The sequence below is a fragment of the Poecilia reticulata genome, unplaced genomic scaffold, assembly GCF_000633615.1.
Source record: "Poecilia reticulata strain Guanapo unplaced genomic scaffold, Guppy_female_1.0+MT scaffold_278, whole genome shotgun sequence".
In the NCBI taxonomy this organism is placed as follows: Eukaryota; Metazoa; Chordata; class Actinopteri; order Cyprinodontiformes; family Poeciliidae; genus Poecilia; species Poecilia reticulata.
This window is the reverse complement of record NW_007615057.1, coordinates 15,840-33,550: the sequence shown is the minus strand read 5'-3', so window position 1 is coordinate 33,550 and position 17,711 is coordinate 15,840. Positions and strand designations below refer to the sequence as shown.

Here is a 17,711-nt window from a genome sequence, read left to right as displayed (position 1 = left end):
TGTCGTCTAACTCGGATTAGGACGTCACCAGCTTGACTTTACCAAAATTAGTAACTATTATCAAGGCCCTCTCTACTTTTACGGCAATATTATGCAAGTAAAAATGACTAATTTAAACAGCGTCTGTTATCTTCCCTTTGTTCAAGTTTTTTCTTCTCTTTGTGGAGTTTTTTTTAAATAAATGAAAGTGTGCAATACCGCCACCATCTGGTCTGGAATATGAACTGGAGCTAATGCCGTGGATTATAAGGTTTTACATCACACATCTGAAAATGGATTGGATATTTTCTTAAAAATTACATCATGATTATCCTTTTTTTATCTTATGCAATTTTAATAAATAGTAAAAGATTATTAAGGCACTTAAAAATTCATACATATTCATTCATATTTTGTTCACTTAAAGTATACTTTTATTTAATATATTAAAAGTGTATTTTGGTACAATTATGTTTAAGTGTGTTTAAAGTACTAATTTCGAAATTGGTACAAGTATATTTTTAGTATACTTCAGATATACTTATAGGTAGTACACTTAATAATTAGTATACTTTCACAAATGTAAGTATGTTTGAATTATACTACACTATTTTTTCACCTGGGAAAACCCTAAGAACTTTTACATTTAATACCTAAAGTTCCAGAAATCTAGATCCAAACACCGAATTTATATAAAAATGTTTTACTATGTTTTATCACAAGACACAAACAGTAGACCTTTTAAACTTATGCCATCTAGTCTACTCAGCAATTTTCTTTTAGAGAGGAATCTGCACTTACTGCTTTTCACGAGTTGACAGTTGACTCAATTAGGCTAAACTATTCTAACACTGCAGCATATCCATTAATACTTCTCATTAACGTTCCTCAGTTAATCTTGTGAGTTCGCTGTTACGCTGTCTTAAGGAGCTGTGTGAAGCTGACACCCGACCCATGTAAAACAACAACAACAACAACAACAACAACAACAACAACAACAACAACAAAACCCAGCCAATAATCTGAGTGATTAGTGCTCTTGTGCAGGTGTGTGCAGTTAAACATGAGGATTTTTTTTTATTTTTAGGTCATCCTAAAAAAAAGGATGACTTGGCTTTGGGGCAACGTTTTGGGACCCACTTTGCCCCAAAACAAACCAAAGTGGGCTACTTCGTTAGTTCTATTTGTGCAAGTTTGTGCCGTTAAGATTTTCGTTTGTGCAGCTTTCGTTTTCGAGATATTAAAAGTTATAATTTTTGACCCAGCCCCCCATCTTGCTCCAAAACAAACCCAAAGTGGGCTACTTCGTTAGTTCTATTTGTGCAGGTTTGTGCCGTTAAAACTACCGCAGCGAAGTTGTTTTCAAGTTGGATATTGAATATTCGCGCTCCGCGGAGTGAGCGGCGCCTAGCTCAAGGTTGATCCGATTTATGAACCTTAATTATGGCCAGCCGTTCTCTACCGCTCCCTCCTCTGCGCTCGGAGGTTCACTTAGGAACTGTCAACAAATTGCCGAACCAAACACTCCTAAGAAACAAATGTAAATAGATTAAATGCCATGTGACTAGCTGACACAAAATTCATGCTGTTACATGAAACGCACTGTTCTCTAGTGAATTTTTAAGTAATACTCAATATTTTAATAATTGTAATATTAAAAAGTACGTTTTTTTTCTTCAATAGTTTCCAAGCCATGTGCCCCATTCACTCAAAATCAGTGTGAAACTGTTCTTCTAGCCACAAACCTGCACTAACGAAGTAGCCCACTTTGGTTTGTTTTGGGGCAACATGGGGGGACGGTGAACTCTGATGACCTAGAAAATAACTTTTAATATCTCAGAAAGCAAAGCTGCACAAACCAAACTTTCATCGGTACAAACAGAGCACTAACCACTAAGACTATTTGCTGGATTTTTTGACGTGGGTGGGATTCAGCTTCACTCAGCTGTGTTAGCGTCGCTGATTTGAGGTAGAAAAAACCCACATAGTTCTTTCTCCGTCCGGTTTGGAGGAGGGTGGAGTTTAGCGCTTCTCTTTTCTCACCAACTCCCGAGCCGTACACTCCGCCTTTCTGCCCGCGGGGCCGAGCTTCCGTTCCCGGATTCAATGATTAAGATACACTCCCTGTATCAATTAGATAAAGTTTTAAGGATTTTTATAAAAAGTTTAGAACACAAGAACTGCTGTGAACCCGGATACAGTCATGACATCTGAGACGTTCATGGAGCTCACGGCTCCAGCAGCTGCCTGGACATAAACCTCCGAGCTCCGACAACAAAGAGGAAATGTGACTCGTCAGCGCAACAGTTAGTCTGAGTCACGCAGTTTTAGCTACGGGGGATTAATAACTTCTGTCTGTGTCTGACGTGTGTTTTCACCGTCGCGTTGACTCACGGACAGACACGTTCAAGCTCATCTACCGGGACATCTGTCTGCTGAGCGCTGCAGCTGCCGTTGTGAGCAGCGGGGCCGCGGCCGGGGTTCTCCGGCCCCTTTCAGGTGAAAGGCGTGGCTCTGGGAGGGAGAGCTTTGTTCAGCCTACACCTGACTGAGAGACTCAGTTACCCGAGCGGTCCGGGTTAAGCTGATAGCTGCTGTTGGCTTATTAAAATCCTACTAAATGGATCTGTTTAGAAAGACTGGAGCAAATCTAGGATCACTCGTACTCTGTGAACCGTAATGACTTATAGCACTTATTTGAGTCTTGACCCCTCGGACGGACGAGAGGAAACTGGGTCAGACTAGTTTTAGTGCTTATCTGTTTATTTTAACTGGGAGGTCATGGCGTTGTCTCAGATCCAGTGTCTGGATGACCACCATGTCAACTGGCGCATTAGCGAGAGCAAACCGGAGTTTTTCTACAGCGAGGACCAACGACTGGCCCTCGAAGCTCTCATCACCAAGGGCCGCGATGCGTTCACGGACTACATCCAGAAACACGAAGTCCGGGAGTTCCTCTCGGAAAGAGAGCTGGAGCGTGTCACGCGCACCGCGGAGGCGTACCGACCCGGGTACGAACACCACCAGAGGCCAGAGACGCCAGGGCCGGGGAATTTGACTCCAGGGTCCGGGGAAGAAGCAGAAGACGGGGATGTGTCTCTCGCATATTGGCCAGACCGGTCCGAAGCCTCGGTGGCGGAGTTGGACCTTGGCTGGCCTGAAGCCATCTCATACCGAGGGGTCACACGCGTGACCGTGTACACGCAGCCTCCCACTGAGGGTCACACGCACATCAAGGAGGTGGTTCGCAAGAGCATTGCATCAGCCCAGAAGGTAGGTGATGAGGAGGAAAATGGCAATAATAATGATTTTATTGGTAGGAAGTAATAATAATGGAAGTTTCCCTCCAAAAACAGAATATACACATGAGCTAAATCAGAATAGCTAGAGACCCAAAATACAGCATAGTGATTCTTAAGAATAGGGACAAAAAGGGTTTAAAATTTCCCAGTTTTAAAAATTATTTCTCAACCTTATGTATGCAAATATGACAACTAATGATTTGGAAATGTAAAGATGCTAAGGTGCAGGCTCCCTGTTGCAACATTTAAAAAATAAAATTACATTTTTAGTCGACCTGACCCAGAACTTTATCAGCATCTGAAAAAAATAAATATAAAATAATTCTTTAATGACCGTATTAGTGATATTTTTACTCGGTTTTACAGACAAATGCTTCTCAAGAAACAAAATAAATATTATTTAAGACAATAAACAACAAAAAGTTAATCTGATGGAGTTGACGGTGAATGACGGAGTTGACACAGAACTGAAGGTGGTGACAAACAACTTAGGAATAAAACAGAAGAAAAAATTAAAGAATAACAAAAGCTAACCAGAGCTAACTGGGCTAGTTGGCTCTGATGCCCCCCAATAATCCCTGATTTTTTTTCACATTTTTTCATTTCTGACGGTGTCGACAAAAACTAGGGACAAATTTCAATGGAGTTGGAAAGTTTTGTCCCTATTCTCAAGAATCACTGAGCTAATATTTCTTGTGAAACAATAAAACACTGTGCATCATGATTTTTAAACCCATTAAACGTTATGTACATTTTATCTTTAAGCTAATCAAATGACATTTTCTTTGATGCACATTGTCTTGAGATTATTAAAATTAGATCAAGATTAGAGATGCATACTATGATGAATAATTGAGGATAGTCTTGTAAAGGGTTGTAAACTCTATGGCTCATTGGTCAAAGTAAGCTAAGCTTAAACTTGGTTCATTATAGCTTAATAAACTGATTAATGTTTTTTAAAAAAAATGTTCATCATTTATTTAGCAAGTGCTATGTTAAGATAGAAGACTGCTGACTTAACTTTATAAGGACGAAATGCCAAAAATGTAATCACTAAAGAATCTAACGTTTCACAGAAGGCTGTATCCAGGTATATCAATAAAAAGTTTAGTGGAGAAAAAAAAGTTGGACAGACACACAAGCAACAGTAATAATCGCAGCCTTAAGAGAATTGTGAGTCAAACTCATCTTAGAGTCTTTAAGAAACGGACTGTAGCTGGAGTCAGGACTTCAAGAGTCACCACAAACACAGACAACACACACGGACAGATAAAGCTGTCACAAAGCTCATGTTGGACCACTCATGGATGAAGGAGAGAAAGTAGTGTTTGATGATTAGTGGGCAAAGTATTTATTTTTTTACGTCAAAGTATATTTTGGAAATCAAAATCCCAGGCTGGAGAGTGGAAAGACACAGAATCCAATCTCGTTGACGTCTAGTGTGACATTTCCCACAGTCAGTGAGAAAGTCTGGAGCTGTATTCTCTGCTGGTTTGGTTTGGTCTACTGTGTCAGCTCAGCCATATACTAGGGAACTATAGAGCATTTCTATGTTATACATGCCTTGTATAATGGTGTGTCCATAACTTAAGATGCTTCCTGTGTACTAGTCACTAACCTTAAATAAATTCCCCTTTCACATGATGGGTGTTGGTGTGTTTGGACTCTTGCAGTGGAAAAATAAGTTTAGAGGTCTTAATTATGAATAAAAATAATTTTATAACAATAATAATGTGCTTAGATGCTAATCACTATAATAAGTACTGCTTGACTGTAAATTCTTTTAGTGACAGAACAGCATATTTGATTTGCTCTTTGTAGAACCAGTGGCCATGTTTGCACTCACTTGGCAAACCCTGTTTTGACTTTTCAGCTTAAATCTCACCATCTGCCACAATTTAATTTTCTGTCTCATAAATTTTGCTTCGCCCCATCCATGTGCCACCCTTAGACACGCCTACAGTGTTTTATTGAGACAAGTGTGAGCTTGAAGTGTCAGTGGAAAGAAATGCACTTGCGTCACTGAAAGAGTTCACATGCCTGCACAATGTACATCACTTTTACCTTTCCTACTCATAAATCTTGAGTCTACAAAAGAAGCAAGAACCATTAAAATAATTAGACTCTGTCCAAAAATCATAAGTTCTACTGATTGATTGATTTTCCAATTTATCTAAGAAAGGCAGTGCAGTATCTTTGGCAGATTAATTATAGTCATCTTGATTATCTTCTAGCTGTGCAGTTTTAAGCTTCTAGTTTGGTTAAGTCAATGGGACTGTTGTTTTTTTGTGCAGCAGAGGAACACAGTGTCCAGTCGAGCAGCATTTTATCACCTCTCTGCAAAACATTTTTTGTCTTCAACAGTCATCTGACGAAACCTATACTTTCTGGACTGGAATACATTTTTTCTTAATTTATTGTTAGATTCTCCAAAGTGCCCAGCTTCCTCTGTAGATTAATGGGTTTAATATTGTTGATAACAGTAGAACAAACTGAACCCACCCTTGGAATAGGAAACACTAACAACTTCTGGTTTCCTGTGTGTGTGCCTGTGTGTGCCTGTGTGTGCCTGTGTGTGCGTGTGTGCAGGTGATAGCTGTGGTGATGGACGTGTTTACAGATGTGGATATCTTTCGAGACCTTCTGGACGCGTCCTATAAGCGTAAAATCCCTGTGTACATCATTCTGGATATTGCTGCAGTGCCCTGCTTTCTTTCCATGTGTGGCAGAGCTGATATGCACCGGGGGCACCTAAAGGTCTGCATGCACATACACACACACTATTTTGATGAGGAGCTTTTCTTGGATTAGATGACAAGTCTGGTGTCACGTAAATGGAAATAATTATAATTAAAAAAGTTTTGATCACCCAGAGAACATATTCTTAAGAAAATGACTGTTTTTATCAATAAGATCACACTTTTAGATGTACATCGCTAATATGAGAGATCAAAGTTCTTTATTGATTTAGAATTGCAAGCTTTTGCCTGCAAGCATTTAACTTGCACCAGCCAGTTATTCACTTAACCCCTTTGTTATTGTTTGCCTCTGAGTTAAACTGGTTGAGGCACTAACAGAAAATGCTTAGCGTTTCACGGAAATTTTCTACGTTTTTTTTTTTAGTTTTTTTTTTTAGACTGGAGGCCAGGAAGATGCTGAATACATTCCTGTCTGTGCTGCAGGCAATTACATAAACCACACACACACTCAATTTGCCATTGCTTATAGGTTTCTTTTTCTGTTCCTCTTCTAACTTTCAAACAGCATTATCAGCTTTCTTAACTTTATCTCCTCTCTTAACTTTTCCCTCTTATCTTTCCTTTTTTTATTGTGAGCTTTTCCAGCTCCTTTCTTTAGCTGCTACTGAGAGATTTCACACAGAACTCTTGCTCAGCCAGGAACCACACCCTTATCACAGAACCCAAGACAAACACTACAGGGTGTGTCAATGAAGCACGACAGTCCAAGCTCTAACCTGCACAGTCACTCAGCATCATGTGGAGGTTATTAAACCTGACTCTTAAGCAACAAGGAAAGGATTTCTTTTGAGGCTCTCCAGTCTGTTGTTGCCATTATGTTTCCTTTGTGCATTAAAGGCCTTTCTGCAATGAATGCCAAACCTTGTAGAGTTATATAGTGTTAACACTGTATGTATGCGTGTGTGTGTGTGTGTGTGTGTGTGTGTGTGTGTGTGTGTGTGTGTGTGTGTGTGTGTGTGTGTGTGTGTGTGTGTACGTGCGTAGAATCTGCGAGTACGCTGCTGTGGAGGCTTGGAATTCTTTACACGATCAGCACAGAAGGTGCGGGGTTCCTTGAACGAGAAGTTTCTCCTTGTGGATGGAGACAGAGCCATCTCCGGCTCATACAGGTGAGCAGCCCTTGAGTTACTTCTTTGACACTAACATACTGATAATACTGTGTTAAAGTATTGCAAGACTGTCTTGTAGGACTTTTGTTTAAGTCTAACTTTTTTAGACTAAAGGTTTGTCAGATTTTCTTGAGGTTTGAACAGTGTTTTTACATACTATTTTCAATACCCAACCATTTTCAGTGAAATCAAGCCACTTTAAATCTGACCTGATCATTCAAGCACAAAAGGCTAGTGAAATCCAGAGAAAAACTAGTATGATGTCAACAAATAAAATACTTTAACTTTTTTTTTAGCTTTACATCATGTTATAATGTTATCCTCTCCTCAAAAACACACCTGCAGTGATGCGTCAATTCTTTCATGCATGTTTGAGAAATCCTTTTATTTCCATGGCAACCTTTCAGCCATGCAAAACAACCTAGCCCCGTCTTTGAGGGCATCATATCGGAAAGATCAAATATACCTCATGTATACAGTGAGGAAAATAAGTATTTGAACACCCTGTGACTTTGCAAGTTCTCCCATTTAGAAATCATGAAGGGGTCTGAAATGTTCATTTTAGGGTCATGCCCACTATGAGACACAATCTGGAAAAAAAAAGAATCTGGAAATCACAATTTATGATTTTTAAAATAATTTGTTTGTTACTGCTGCCAATCAGCAAAAAGACTGGCCCTTGAAGAGCTGTTGGCTCACCTCTAAACAGTCCACCTCCAGTCCACTTATTATTCTAAATTAGAAGCACCTGTTTGAGGTCGTAGGCTGCATAAGGATTCATGTCCACCTCACACAATCGGTGAGACTCCAGCCACTAACATGGCTAAGACCAAAGAGCTGTCCAAAGACACCAGAGACTAAATGACAGACCTTCACCAGGCTGGACAAGGCTACGGGGCAATTGGCAAGCAGGTTGGTGAAAAAAGATCAACTGTTAGAGCAATTATTAGAAAATGGAAGAAGCTAAACATGAGTGTCAATCTCCTCCATTCAAGATCTCATCTTGTTGCATATCAATGATCCTAAGAAAGACAAGAAATCAGCCCATCACTACACAAGAGGAGCTGGTCAATGTCCTGAAGACAGCAGGCACCTCTGTGGGTAGTGCACTAAGACATCATGGTTTAAAATCATACACGACACAGAAGGTTCCCTTGCTTAAATCAGCACACGTCCAGGCCCATCTGAAGTTTGCCCATGACCATTTGGATGATCCAGAGGAGTCATGGGAGAAAGTTATATGATCAGACGAAACCAAAATAGAACTTTGTTTGGAGGATGAAGAATGATGAGTACCATCCCAAAAACACCATCACTATGTGAATGTTGGGGGTGGAAGCATCATGCTTTGGGAGTGTCTTTCTGCTCATGGGACAGGATGACTGCACTGTATTAAGGACTGTATTGTAGAGTTTGTATAGGTGAATCAGTCTGATGTCCCAATATCGGAAAAAATTCCAGATCGGGTATTGGTAACAATATCCCGGATCTATAAGAGCAGATCTATTCTGTTGCAGTTTATTTTTTACATGTTTGACCAAGGTAGTCAACCTATTATTTTTGTCTGTTTCAGTTTCTGTGTTATTTATTTTACATTGGCTGTTCTACTCCTAATTGCACTGACTGAATAAATTAAAGTTGAGTTTTTACATGTTTGACCAAGCTTGTGAAGCTGTTGGTGTGTTGGTGCAGTGTCATTAAAATACATTTGTAATTCAGTACATTCAACTGTTTGAACATTTTTTTAAAATCAATTCAGCTGTTTTTCTGTAACTAATCGGTAGCAGCCTAAATGTCTGTATTGGGAGTAAACAAAGCAGATCCCTGCATCCCTAGAAATTTGGGGGGGTTATATTTGAAAATGTCAAAAGAACCAACATTGGACGACTGAATCGATATAACATTAAACATGTATAAAATGGAAAAAATAACAGCCTCTCTCAATCACAAGACTGAACAATTCTGTCAGTGGTGGTAGATTTGAGTAGACAATGTAAGATCTAAAAGATCTGATTTTATTTTTAGAGACCAAACTTGATGAAATCTCCTTGACAATCCACTCTCCTATGATGGCCATACTTCATAATTATTTTATACTATGTTTTTCGTTGGTGTATTCTTTTTTTGTGGTTTGCTTTTTACACTTATAACTTCATTTTTTATTTTCTTTTGTTTCGTCTTTTACTCCTTGCTTTATAATTTTTCTCAGGGAAGTCAGGTTGCATTTTTGTTTTGACTATTATAATGCAATGGTCTAGTGTTTCCCCCAGTGTATTATAAGCCTGGCGGCCCGCCATGCTTTACTAGCCACGCCGCCAAGCTAAGCGTTGCTGTTTACGCTTCTAGGAAAAAAAAATAAAAAATCGAATCGTTTTTTTTCTTTTTTTTAAAGCTGGGCTGCAAGCGTCTCCTTATCTCTTAGCATTTCACTAGCAGAACAGATTTATTCCTAAAGGATAGGTTTRTAATAGATAGGTTTATAGTTTATGCATTTAAAGCCAGCAGCGCGCGGACCAATCAGCGCACAGCTGGCGCCTCTGCGCTTTGAATCGCGCGCTGCCGCTGCTTTACTTCAGCGCGGCTCGCGCGCCTCCTTTCACTCAAACTGGACACAGACTGACCTGTATGGATATTTACATCAACCTACTGTGAGGAATTCTGATCCTTTGGAGAACTCTGGGTAAGAGTTTAAAGCCCGCCGCGTTAGCTCTGGTTGCGCAGCTCAATGTGAACCGCAGGAATAACTTGTAGCGAATTCAGAGGTCGCGTAGTGGAGCGGTGAGAATGATTTATCTTTGTGAACGAACAATTATATGCGGTGTTTCCATCTCAACGCGCTGCCCAGCCTGTGGCTCTGTGTCCGTCTTCCCTGTAAAGTTTATGGTCCCGGTTGGCCGGAGCGTTAGTGGATAACGAGCAGCGCTAACCTCATCATGCAGGTTCAGSCCGCTGAGGAGCTTTCGCGCTCTTCTCGGAGTCACGCATCACGCTCATTTTATATTGTTTTATTATTATTTTTCCGGTTACACGATGCATCAAACCATATCAAATGCGTTGTCTACTTAGAGTTAATATGCGCGGCCACACGGAGATCTGAGAAACTCGTCCCATAAACTCGACCAACCAGAATAGTTTCTGTGACGCTTATTAAAAACTCAAGACACGAAATGGAAGAACTACTCAAGCCACATTAGCAGCATTGAATGAAATCTCCCGTTTGTTGGGCATCTCTGCGTAGTGCAGCAGATTACCTCATCATGCAGGGCCGGTCCAAGGCTGTATGAGGCCTGGAGCAGAATCTGACTTAGGGGCCCCTTTTGTTGCTAAAAAATATCAGCACCTCTAACAGGTTCTGTGTTAGATTGAGTGAAAAATGGGAGAAGGGAATAGTTTAATTGGCCAGCCTAAAAAGCAATAAGTTATTATCGCAGTTTACTCATTTGTATTTGTAAATTCAAAGATTAAACTCACATCATCAGATTGTTGCTACGGTTACAAAACAATCTAACTATGAATATTGTTCTTTGAAGTTTATATACAAGATATTGTATATAAAATGTTAAACAATTTAAAATAATTTAATTTATGTATGCCTAAACAATTGAATAAAATTTAACAATAATCTCAATGAACAAGCGTTACATTTATGTATCTGTGGTCTGTTTTAAATTATTAGCATTTATGGGGCCCCTGAAGCCCTTCGGGGCCTGATGGAGCCACTGACTTAATTTGGATTAAACAGAAGTGCAAATTTGTTGTTTTTAGACTAATTGTGGATTTAAATAGCATTTCACTGGAGATCTTTTCCCATAACATATAATTACACAGTAGTACTTTTACATTTCCTGTCAACTTAACATCTTTTAATACAAAAACACGGTGGACCGCCGGTGGACCGACTTGACGCCCCGACCACCGGGCTTAACAAGTTTTCTGGGGGAAACCCTGGTCTACTTGTCCACCCTATTTCAAATGTTGAAGTTAGTTTTGTGATGTAGAGCCCTAAGGTCATGTAAATGATACTTCCTTGAGAATTAATAAAGATAAAATAAAAAAAGAAAATGTCCAAGGAGTAAGAATACTTATGTAAGGCCTATGGTGAATGATTTGTTAGAACTGTCAGTACTTCACATCATGTCCTCTTTTTTTTTTTTTGACTCCCAGTTGACCTGAGAATATGATAAAGGAGTAGAAGGCAAAAACGGTAAAATTCATCAGTTATTGTGAAACCTCTGTACAAGCAAATCACTTTCAGAGACATTACACCCTGTGTAATGGTTTCACTATCCAATGTTTTCCTTTCAGACTTGTTGCTGCATGATACATTACACCCGTTATCATCTGATGCCAATTTAAATAAATTAGCCGGAACTTCCTGCATGCCAACCCTGAAACCTTAGTGTTTAGTTCTGAGCCGTTCCTGCCTTCTGCATCACCACTGATTCTTCTAGAAAATTTCATCCTAGACAATTATGTAATTTGATAAAAACATAATTAGACGATGTTTGACTTCAGCAAATAAACAAACTACATTACATTATGACCCACGGTGTAGGAATCTGCAGACCGAAGCATGTTCAGTTATTGCTGTGACCTTTAATCCAGGGGTGTCAAACTCCAGTCCTCAAGGGCCTCAGTCCTGCGGTTTTTAGATGTGCCACAGGCACAAAACACTGGAATGAAATGGCTTAATTACCTCCTTCTTGTGTAGATCAGTTCTCCAGCACCTTGCTAATGACCTAATTGTTCTATTCAGGTGGTGCAGCAGAGGCACATCTGAAAGTTTCAGGGCAGTGGCCCTCCAGGACTGGAGTTTGACACCTGTGCTTTAATCTATGTGTTATTCCAGTTTCACCTGGTCCTCGTCCCGTCTGGACCGGAACCTCATCACCGTCATCACAGGGCAGGCAGTGGAGACCTTCGACCTGCAGTTCCGGGATCTCTACCTCATATCCCGGGGAGTGTCGCTGAGCAAGGTTTCCTTGAAGGACGAGCCGATCCCTGACCCACTCCCTCAGGCAGTGCCGGCTCCTGTCCCGGCTTCTGTCGCAAGGAAACTCATCAATCCCAAATATGCACTGGTCGCAGCGGGAAATCATACCAGTCCCACCTCCTCTGACCAGAACTCAAGTAAAAAAGAATCAAACTCCCAGAATATTGCTGGGCTGAAGGTGATGAAAGGACGTCTTAAGGAAGTTATGAAAGAGGCGCCGTTACATCCGGGCTTAGTCAATCTGGAGAAAGCCAACTTAATCCCCTATCTTCCCACCTGGCCAGAGCCAGACCCTCCGAGTGACGTGATCGGCTTCATCAATATTAGAGATGAAAAGAGGGCGCATCAGGTTCACTTACAGAGGTCAGAAAGGTTCGAGGTTAGTCAGGCTATACGCTTCAGTGCACCACTGACTCAACCAGTGGCAGCTGAGGAATCCACCTCAAATCAGGACAAAAAAGAGCTAAAAACGGAAAAACATGGCAATCCTAAAGGTCCTACTGCCATAGTTTCAGCAGAAAACAAGCAAACAGAATCTCCAGATTCCCCTCAGCAACCAACCACAACTCCACAACATAAACCACAACTGCCAAAGTCTCCAACCCAAGCCAAAGTTGCTGCTGATTCGCAACCTACACACAGTGCTGAAAAAACTCTAGTTATGGCACATGCAGGACCTCCTGTCCCCAAACGCCGCACGCTGCAGTTAGTCATAGACCCCACCTCGGCAGAGCACCCTGGTGAGGCTCAGGTCACGCTGATAAAAATGGATCAGGTTGATAATCTGCATACAGAGCACGCTCACAAGGAGCTGGTGCCCAACCGCAGCCAGTTAACTTCAAAGAACAATGGTAGAGACTCGGGCAGCAATGAAGAGGGGAGCCAAGACAGCACTAAGGTCATATGTGACCAAGCAGTCAACGAAGACCCCTCAAGCGTATCAACGGCATCAGAGGAGGAGTTCTATGACTGTCCTCAACAGGAGGCCAGTGACCTGCTGATCAACGGCGGGCAGACTGGATCCGGCAGAGGACCGTCCCACGGAGACGGACTCAACATGATGGCTCGCTTCTCTCAGAGCATGCTGGACCTGAGGGAACCCCACCAATCGGAGGGAGGCGCTTCCCTCATTTGTCAGTCCCAGCAACTACCCAGACTGCAACATGCTTCCCCACACCGTCACCTTGGACAGGTGAGCACACACTACAGAATTCTACCCATGTGCTAGTCTGTATGAGGTGCTAAAAGAATGAGCTGGTCACAGAAGAGAACTAAAATGACCTATGATCATCTTATATACTCTGGATAGCTTTAAATGCCATTAATTTATTAAAACTGAAAATAAATACACAAATAATGTATTAAATGGATTTATTTCCAGTTATAATAATTTCACACATTTAAATTACAAGTTATTTTTGTAATTTCTCACTCTTTGCTCTCCATATGCAATATAATTTCAAAAATAAAAGTTAAACTTTTGCAAAGAAAACAAGTTTCTTGTAAAATGAGGCCAGCAGAGTCTTTTCCATCCACATATAAAAAGTGTGGAAAAACAGACGGCCCACCTAAGAAAATAAGCTAACTGATATTAAAGAACATTCCAAAAACAAGTAGGATCAATCTGGTGGGAAATATCTATACTGATGTTGCATAAAAATAGAGCAACTGTTCACACCAGCCTGACTATATATTGTTTATATAATTAAAATATTTATTATCTGACATAATTATTGATCCAGGTTAATACATTTTGAGAAAATTATGAGCCTGTAGCTCTGGAGCCTGCGGCTATAGGCCCCTGGCCTGAACTGACAGGCTAGGGTTAGGGTTGGGGTTAGGGTTAGGGTTAACCTCTTTTACAAACTGATGTCAAAATCAGTTCATTTCAATTCTGATAGCAAAGCAAGTTTCTACCTGAATAAATGTGGGATGTTTACCTTTGTTTTCTTCATTAAAATCTGTGCCAGCATGTTGTTCTGTGTGTGTGTATGTGTGTGTGTGTGTGTGTGTGTGTGTGTGTGTGTGTGTGTGCGCGCACCTGGATAGAGAGCTCGGCTAATCATACCCGGCAGGATGATGAAGATGAAGGGCAGCAACTTTAGATAAGCAGCAAAGATCGATGCTCCCTTCACATGACTCATGTTTTTAGCTGACAGGGATCGTTGTACAATAACCTGGATGTTCAACAGAAATAAAACGGGAACAAATTATTAGATCAAGAGACTAAGTGAACAGATAGGGTGAAAAAAGGTGCAATCTCCATTAAAACAAAATACAGTGAACTACCTTTGAAATAAAATGCAAACCTGTGTTTTTTGGAAACAATTCAGACATTCAAACTTGGGGGGGAAAACAGAGAAGTCTGAAACACTAACACAAAATTCTGATAAAGCCTACTTTAACTTATAGGTCAACTGCAGAAATGTACATAGAAATATAATTTAGAATAATCATACAAATAATAAGTTCAATGAACCAATAGTTAATTTATTCTATATGTCAAGTAAAAATAACAAAGAATTTCAGTTTATTATTTCTGTTTTTTATGTGTCATTTATTTTCCTTTTTCTCCACTCACTACACAAGTTAAAACTAATTCTACACCGCAATGCAATACAGGAGACAAAAGAAATAACCTCAGTTGAATTAATTTCTTTATAATTTTAATTTAAAAAATTATTCAACTTTAGGTGAGTAACATAATCAATCTTTCTTGTGATCAACTGTTGGTCTCTTGATTTGATGAACACTTCATATCAGATGAATTTGTTGATTGCTACTTTATGTACACTATACTTTGCAACATTTCATTGAAATATACCTTTTATATCCCACCATCAATTAAAAAAAAAAGAAAAGTAAATACTTTTGAAAACAAAGTGACTCAGGCAAAGTTGACAATCTCAGAAGAGATTTTGCAGGTCTCTACCATAGATTCAATTAGAGAGTTCATAAACAGCATTCTATAAATCTATTGGCACCCCATGACAGACATGTAACAAATTAGTCTTTCAGTAATATGATTTGAAAGATCCAACTTGAAATAAAATCCCACTTTAAGAAAAAATGGGTTACAAATGGCTTTTGTTATGTCATCCTGCAGCATGTCCTTTAAATAAGGCAGATGTGTGTTAAGTCTTGAACTGCCTACAAGAAACACGCCAGTTGCCTACATTTGCCCCTAACGACTGTCAGAACAATGGTCAAGCCATTAAAAGCAACAGGAAACTGTGACAAATGAGAGTCAATTTACACCTCCCACCAGCTGGTGGGTGTCCCCGAAATCCCAATCCCACCTTCACCCCCTGCTCCATGTATGGATACGCAAACATCAGCATTTGACTCAGGCAGCGCAAATGTGCTGTTGCTATTTGTCCTTTCTTACTTACCCTCACGTCAGTATGCTGGGTCAAAATCCCACTTTTCCAGCAGTTTTTTCCCCCACAGTGAACAGGGAGGGATTAAAAAATATACCCTGAAGTTAGAAAACGTCCCTGAAGTTACGATTAGAAAACTACTTTAAGTTTATTACTGATTTTGTCAATGCATTAAAAGATTACATGTTTTCCGCATTTTACTGAGGTTGGTAATAATCATGTAAGAAGTTAAAATTAGAATTTATAATTTACACTTTACACATCTACAATGAGATTAAAGAAAGTTTCACTTGTTGTAATAATTTTATGTTCTTGGCAAATGTTCCTGCTTGTTAAAATGTTAGAGCAGTGGTTCTTAACCTGGGTTCGATCCAACCCCAGGGGTTCGGAGGTAAAGACACACTTGTGTAAAGTCGTGATGACGCCCCGCTTTGCCATCACTTGCTGCAGAGGATCACGTTACATTGCTTAGCCAATCAGTGCTGCGGAGGAGCACTGATTGAAGGAGATCCACTCAGCATGGATTTGAGCTTGTGTCTTTCAGCAAAACTCACCGTTTTTACCAAATTCTATAATTACATTACTAAATCAGAATACTGCAAAGTATTTTGTGTGTCGGTCGGGGGTGGGGGGAGGAGTAAGAAGGGTTCGGTGAATGCGCATATGAAACTGGGGGATTTGGTACCTCAAAAAAGGTTAAGAACCACTGTGTTAGATTGTGTTATAAGAGGATTTGAGGGGTTTTCATGGGTTTTTTTTTAGACGTGAGACAGTTTTGAACTCAGAGTATCACCCAGGAGCAAAAGACTCAGTAAAAAAAGATCATCTGTGTGACTTTTGTAAATACCTAAAGCATAAATGACTGGCTACTAGGAGGGCTGTAGTGATACAATAATCTCACGATACGATACACGATATTCAGCTCGTGATACAATACATATTGCGATATTTAGCAAACGATACAATTCAATACACTATTGCTATTTTCTGAAAGATTTTAGAGGGACAGAGTGATTTTTGGTGACATTTTGTGACTGTTATAGAGTTGGACTGAATTAATTGAACTGAAAACTGATTAAAAGCACCAACTACACAATACCTGGCTCTGGTTGGACATRGACACAGACTTAAAGTCGACAGCTGGACAAAWTGAATCAAAGAAGTGGCGAGAAAACATGTTTCTTTTAATTGAAACAGTACAAACTGTAGCTTACATGCATTTGTAAAGTAAATAAAGTGCACCAAGTATCCTGCTCTGAATAGTTTGATACCTTTTTAACCTTCACTTACCATTTGAAGGAATCGCTCTAAGCCCAATGACCTAATCACTCTCCCGGCGAAGCAAGCAGTGTGTGAGCAAGGTGACAGTTGGATGTTACGTTACTTGCGGATAGATATAGATTTTTTTCTAGGAAAGAAAATGTCAATATATATCGCAAAATCGATATTATACAGCCCTACTGGCTACATTTATTCTGTCATGTTTAGGAGATTTTTAATAGATATGGCTGCTCCATTTTTTTTTTTGTAGTTTTTTTTTTTATTTAGACATCTTAGACACCTAAAAATTAAGGCAACTGACACATTTTAAAATATATATTTTAAATGTATCTGTTAAAAATAAGCCATTTTTACACAATATACATTAATGATTTTAGTAAGCAGTCATTTTGGCAATGTTTGACACTAACAGTGACAGAGGTGAGCAAAGGGAGTTATTGTGTCTCTATAGACATAGTTTTATTGCACGTCATATTATGGTTTGGCTTGTGGAGCAGCATGGTAAAAAGATGAAATAAAAATGTGACTGGCTTCCTATTCTTTTTTGTACTTGCATTTACACTTATAGAAACTGTTCTTAGCAGTTTATTTTCAGTTTGTGTCTGATAAGATTATTGGTGTGTCCTCTACTCTGTTCAAGAGATGACAAACTGCATGACTTTGGTGAGAGAGAAATAATTTTGAATTTACTCCAATTACTTTGGTCCAGACCAGGGGTTAAAGTAGTTTTAAATTCTTGGGGGTACTATGACAAAAAAGTAATGATAAAATAAAAAATAAAAAAATATATATACTTACTTCTTTGTGTGCTTTAGAGTTTCTGTGCTAATAATTTTTTTTGCGAAGCAATAAAAGCTGGTAGCTCTTGAATTGCTACAAARTAAAGCTGTATTTCCTCCTTCAGCCCA

At 39.6% G+C, this 17,711-nt stretch overlaps 2 protein-coding genes across 3 annotated transcripts in view; one reads left to right on the top strand and one right to left on the bottom strand.

Annotated features, from left to right (window-relative positions):
• The window catches only part of slc5a10 (solute carrier family 5 member 10), a 49,711-nt gene that overhangs the window by 20,374 nt on the left and 11,626 nt on the right, over positions 1-17,711 (bottom strand). For both annotated transcript variants that reach the window (XM_008403000.1, XM_008403002.1), the window contains exon 7: positions 14,184-14,319. In XM_008403000.1, the coding sequence (XP_008401222.1) occupies positions 14,184-14,319 (136 nt within the window). The remainder of the gene's footprint in view (positions 1-14,183; positions 14,320-17,711) is intronic.
• LOC103460714 (protein FAM83G-like) overlaps positions 1,994-17,711 on the top strand; it is a 23,055-nt gene continuing 7,337 nt past the window's right edge. Inside the window, exons 1-4 of the mRNA XM_008402997.2 lie at positions 1,994-3,252; positions 5,871-6,038; positions 7,025-7,149; positions 11,999-13,334. Coding sequence (XP_008401219.1) covers positions 2,761-3,252; positions 5,871-6,038; positions 7,025-7,149; positions 11,999-13,334 — 2,121 coding nt within the window. The 5' untranslated portion in view covers positions 1,994-2,760. The remainder of the gene's footprint in view (positions 3,253-5,870; positions 6,039-7,024; positions 7,150-11,998; positions 13,335-17,711) is intronic.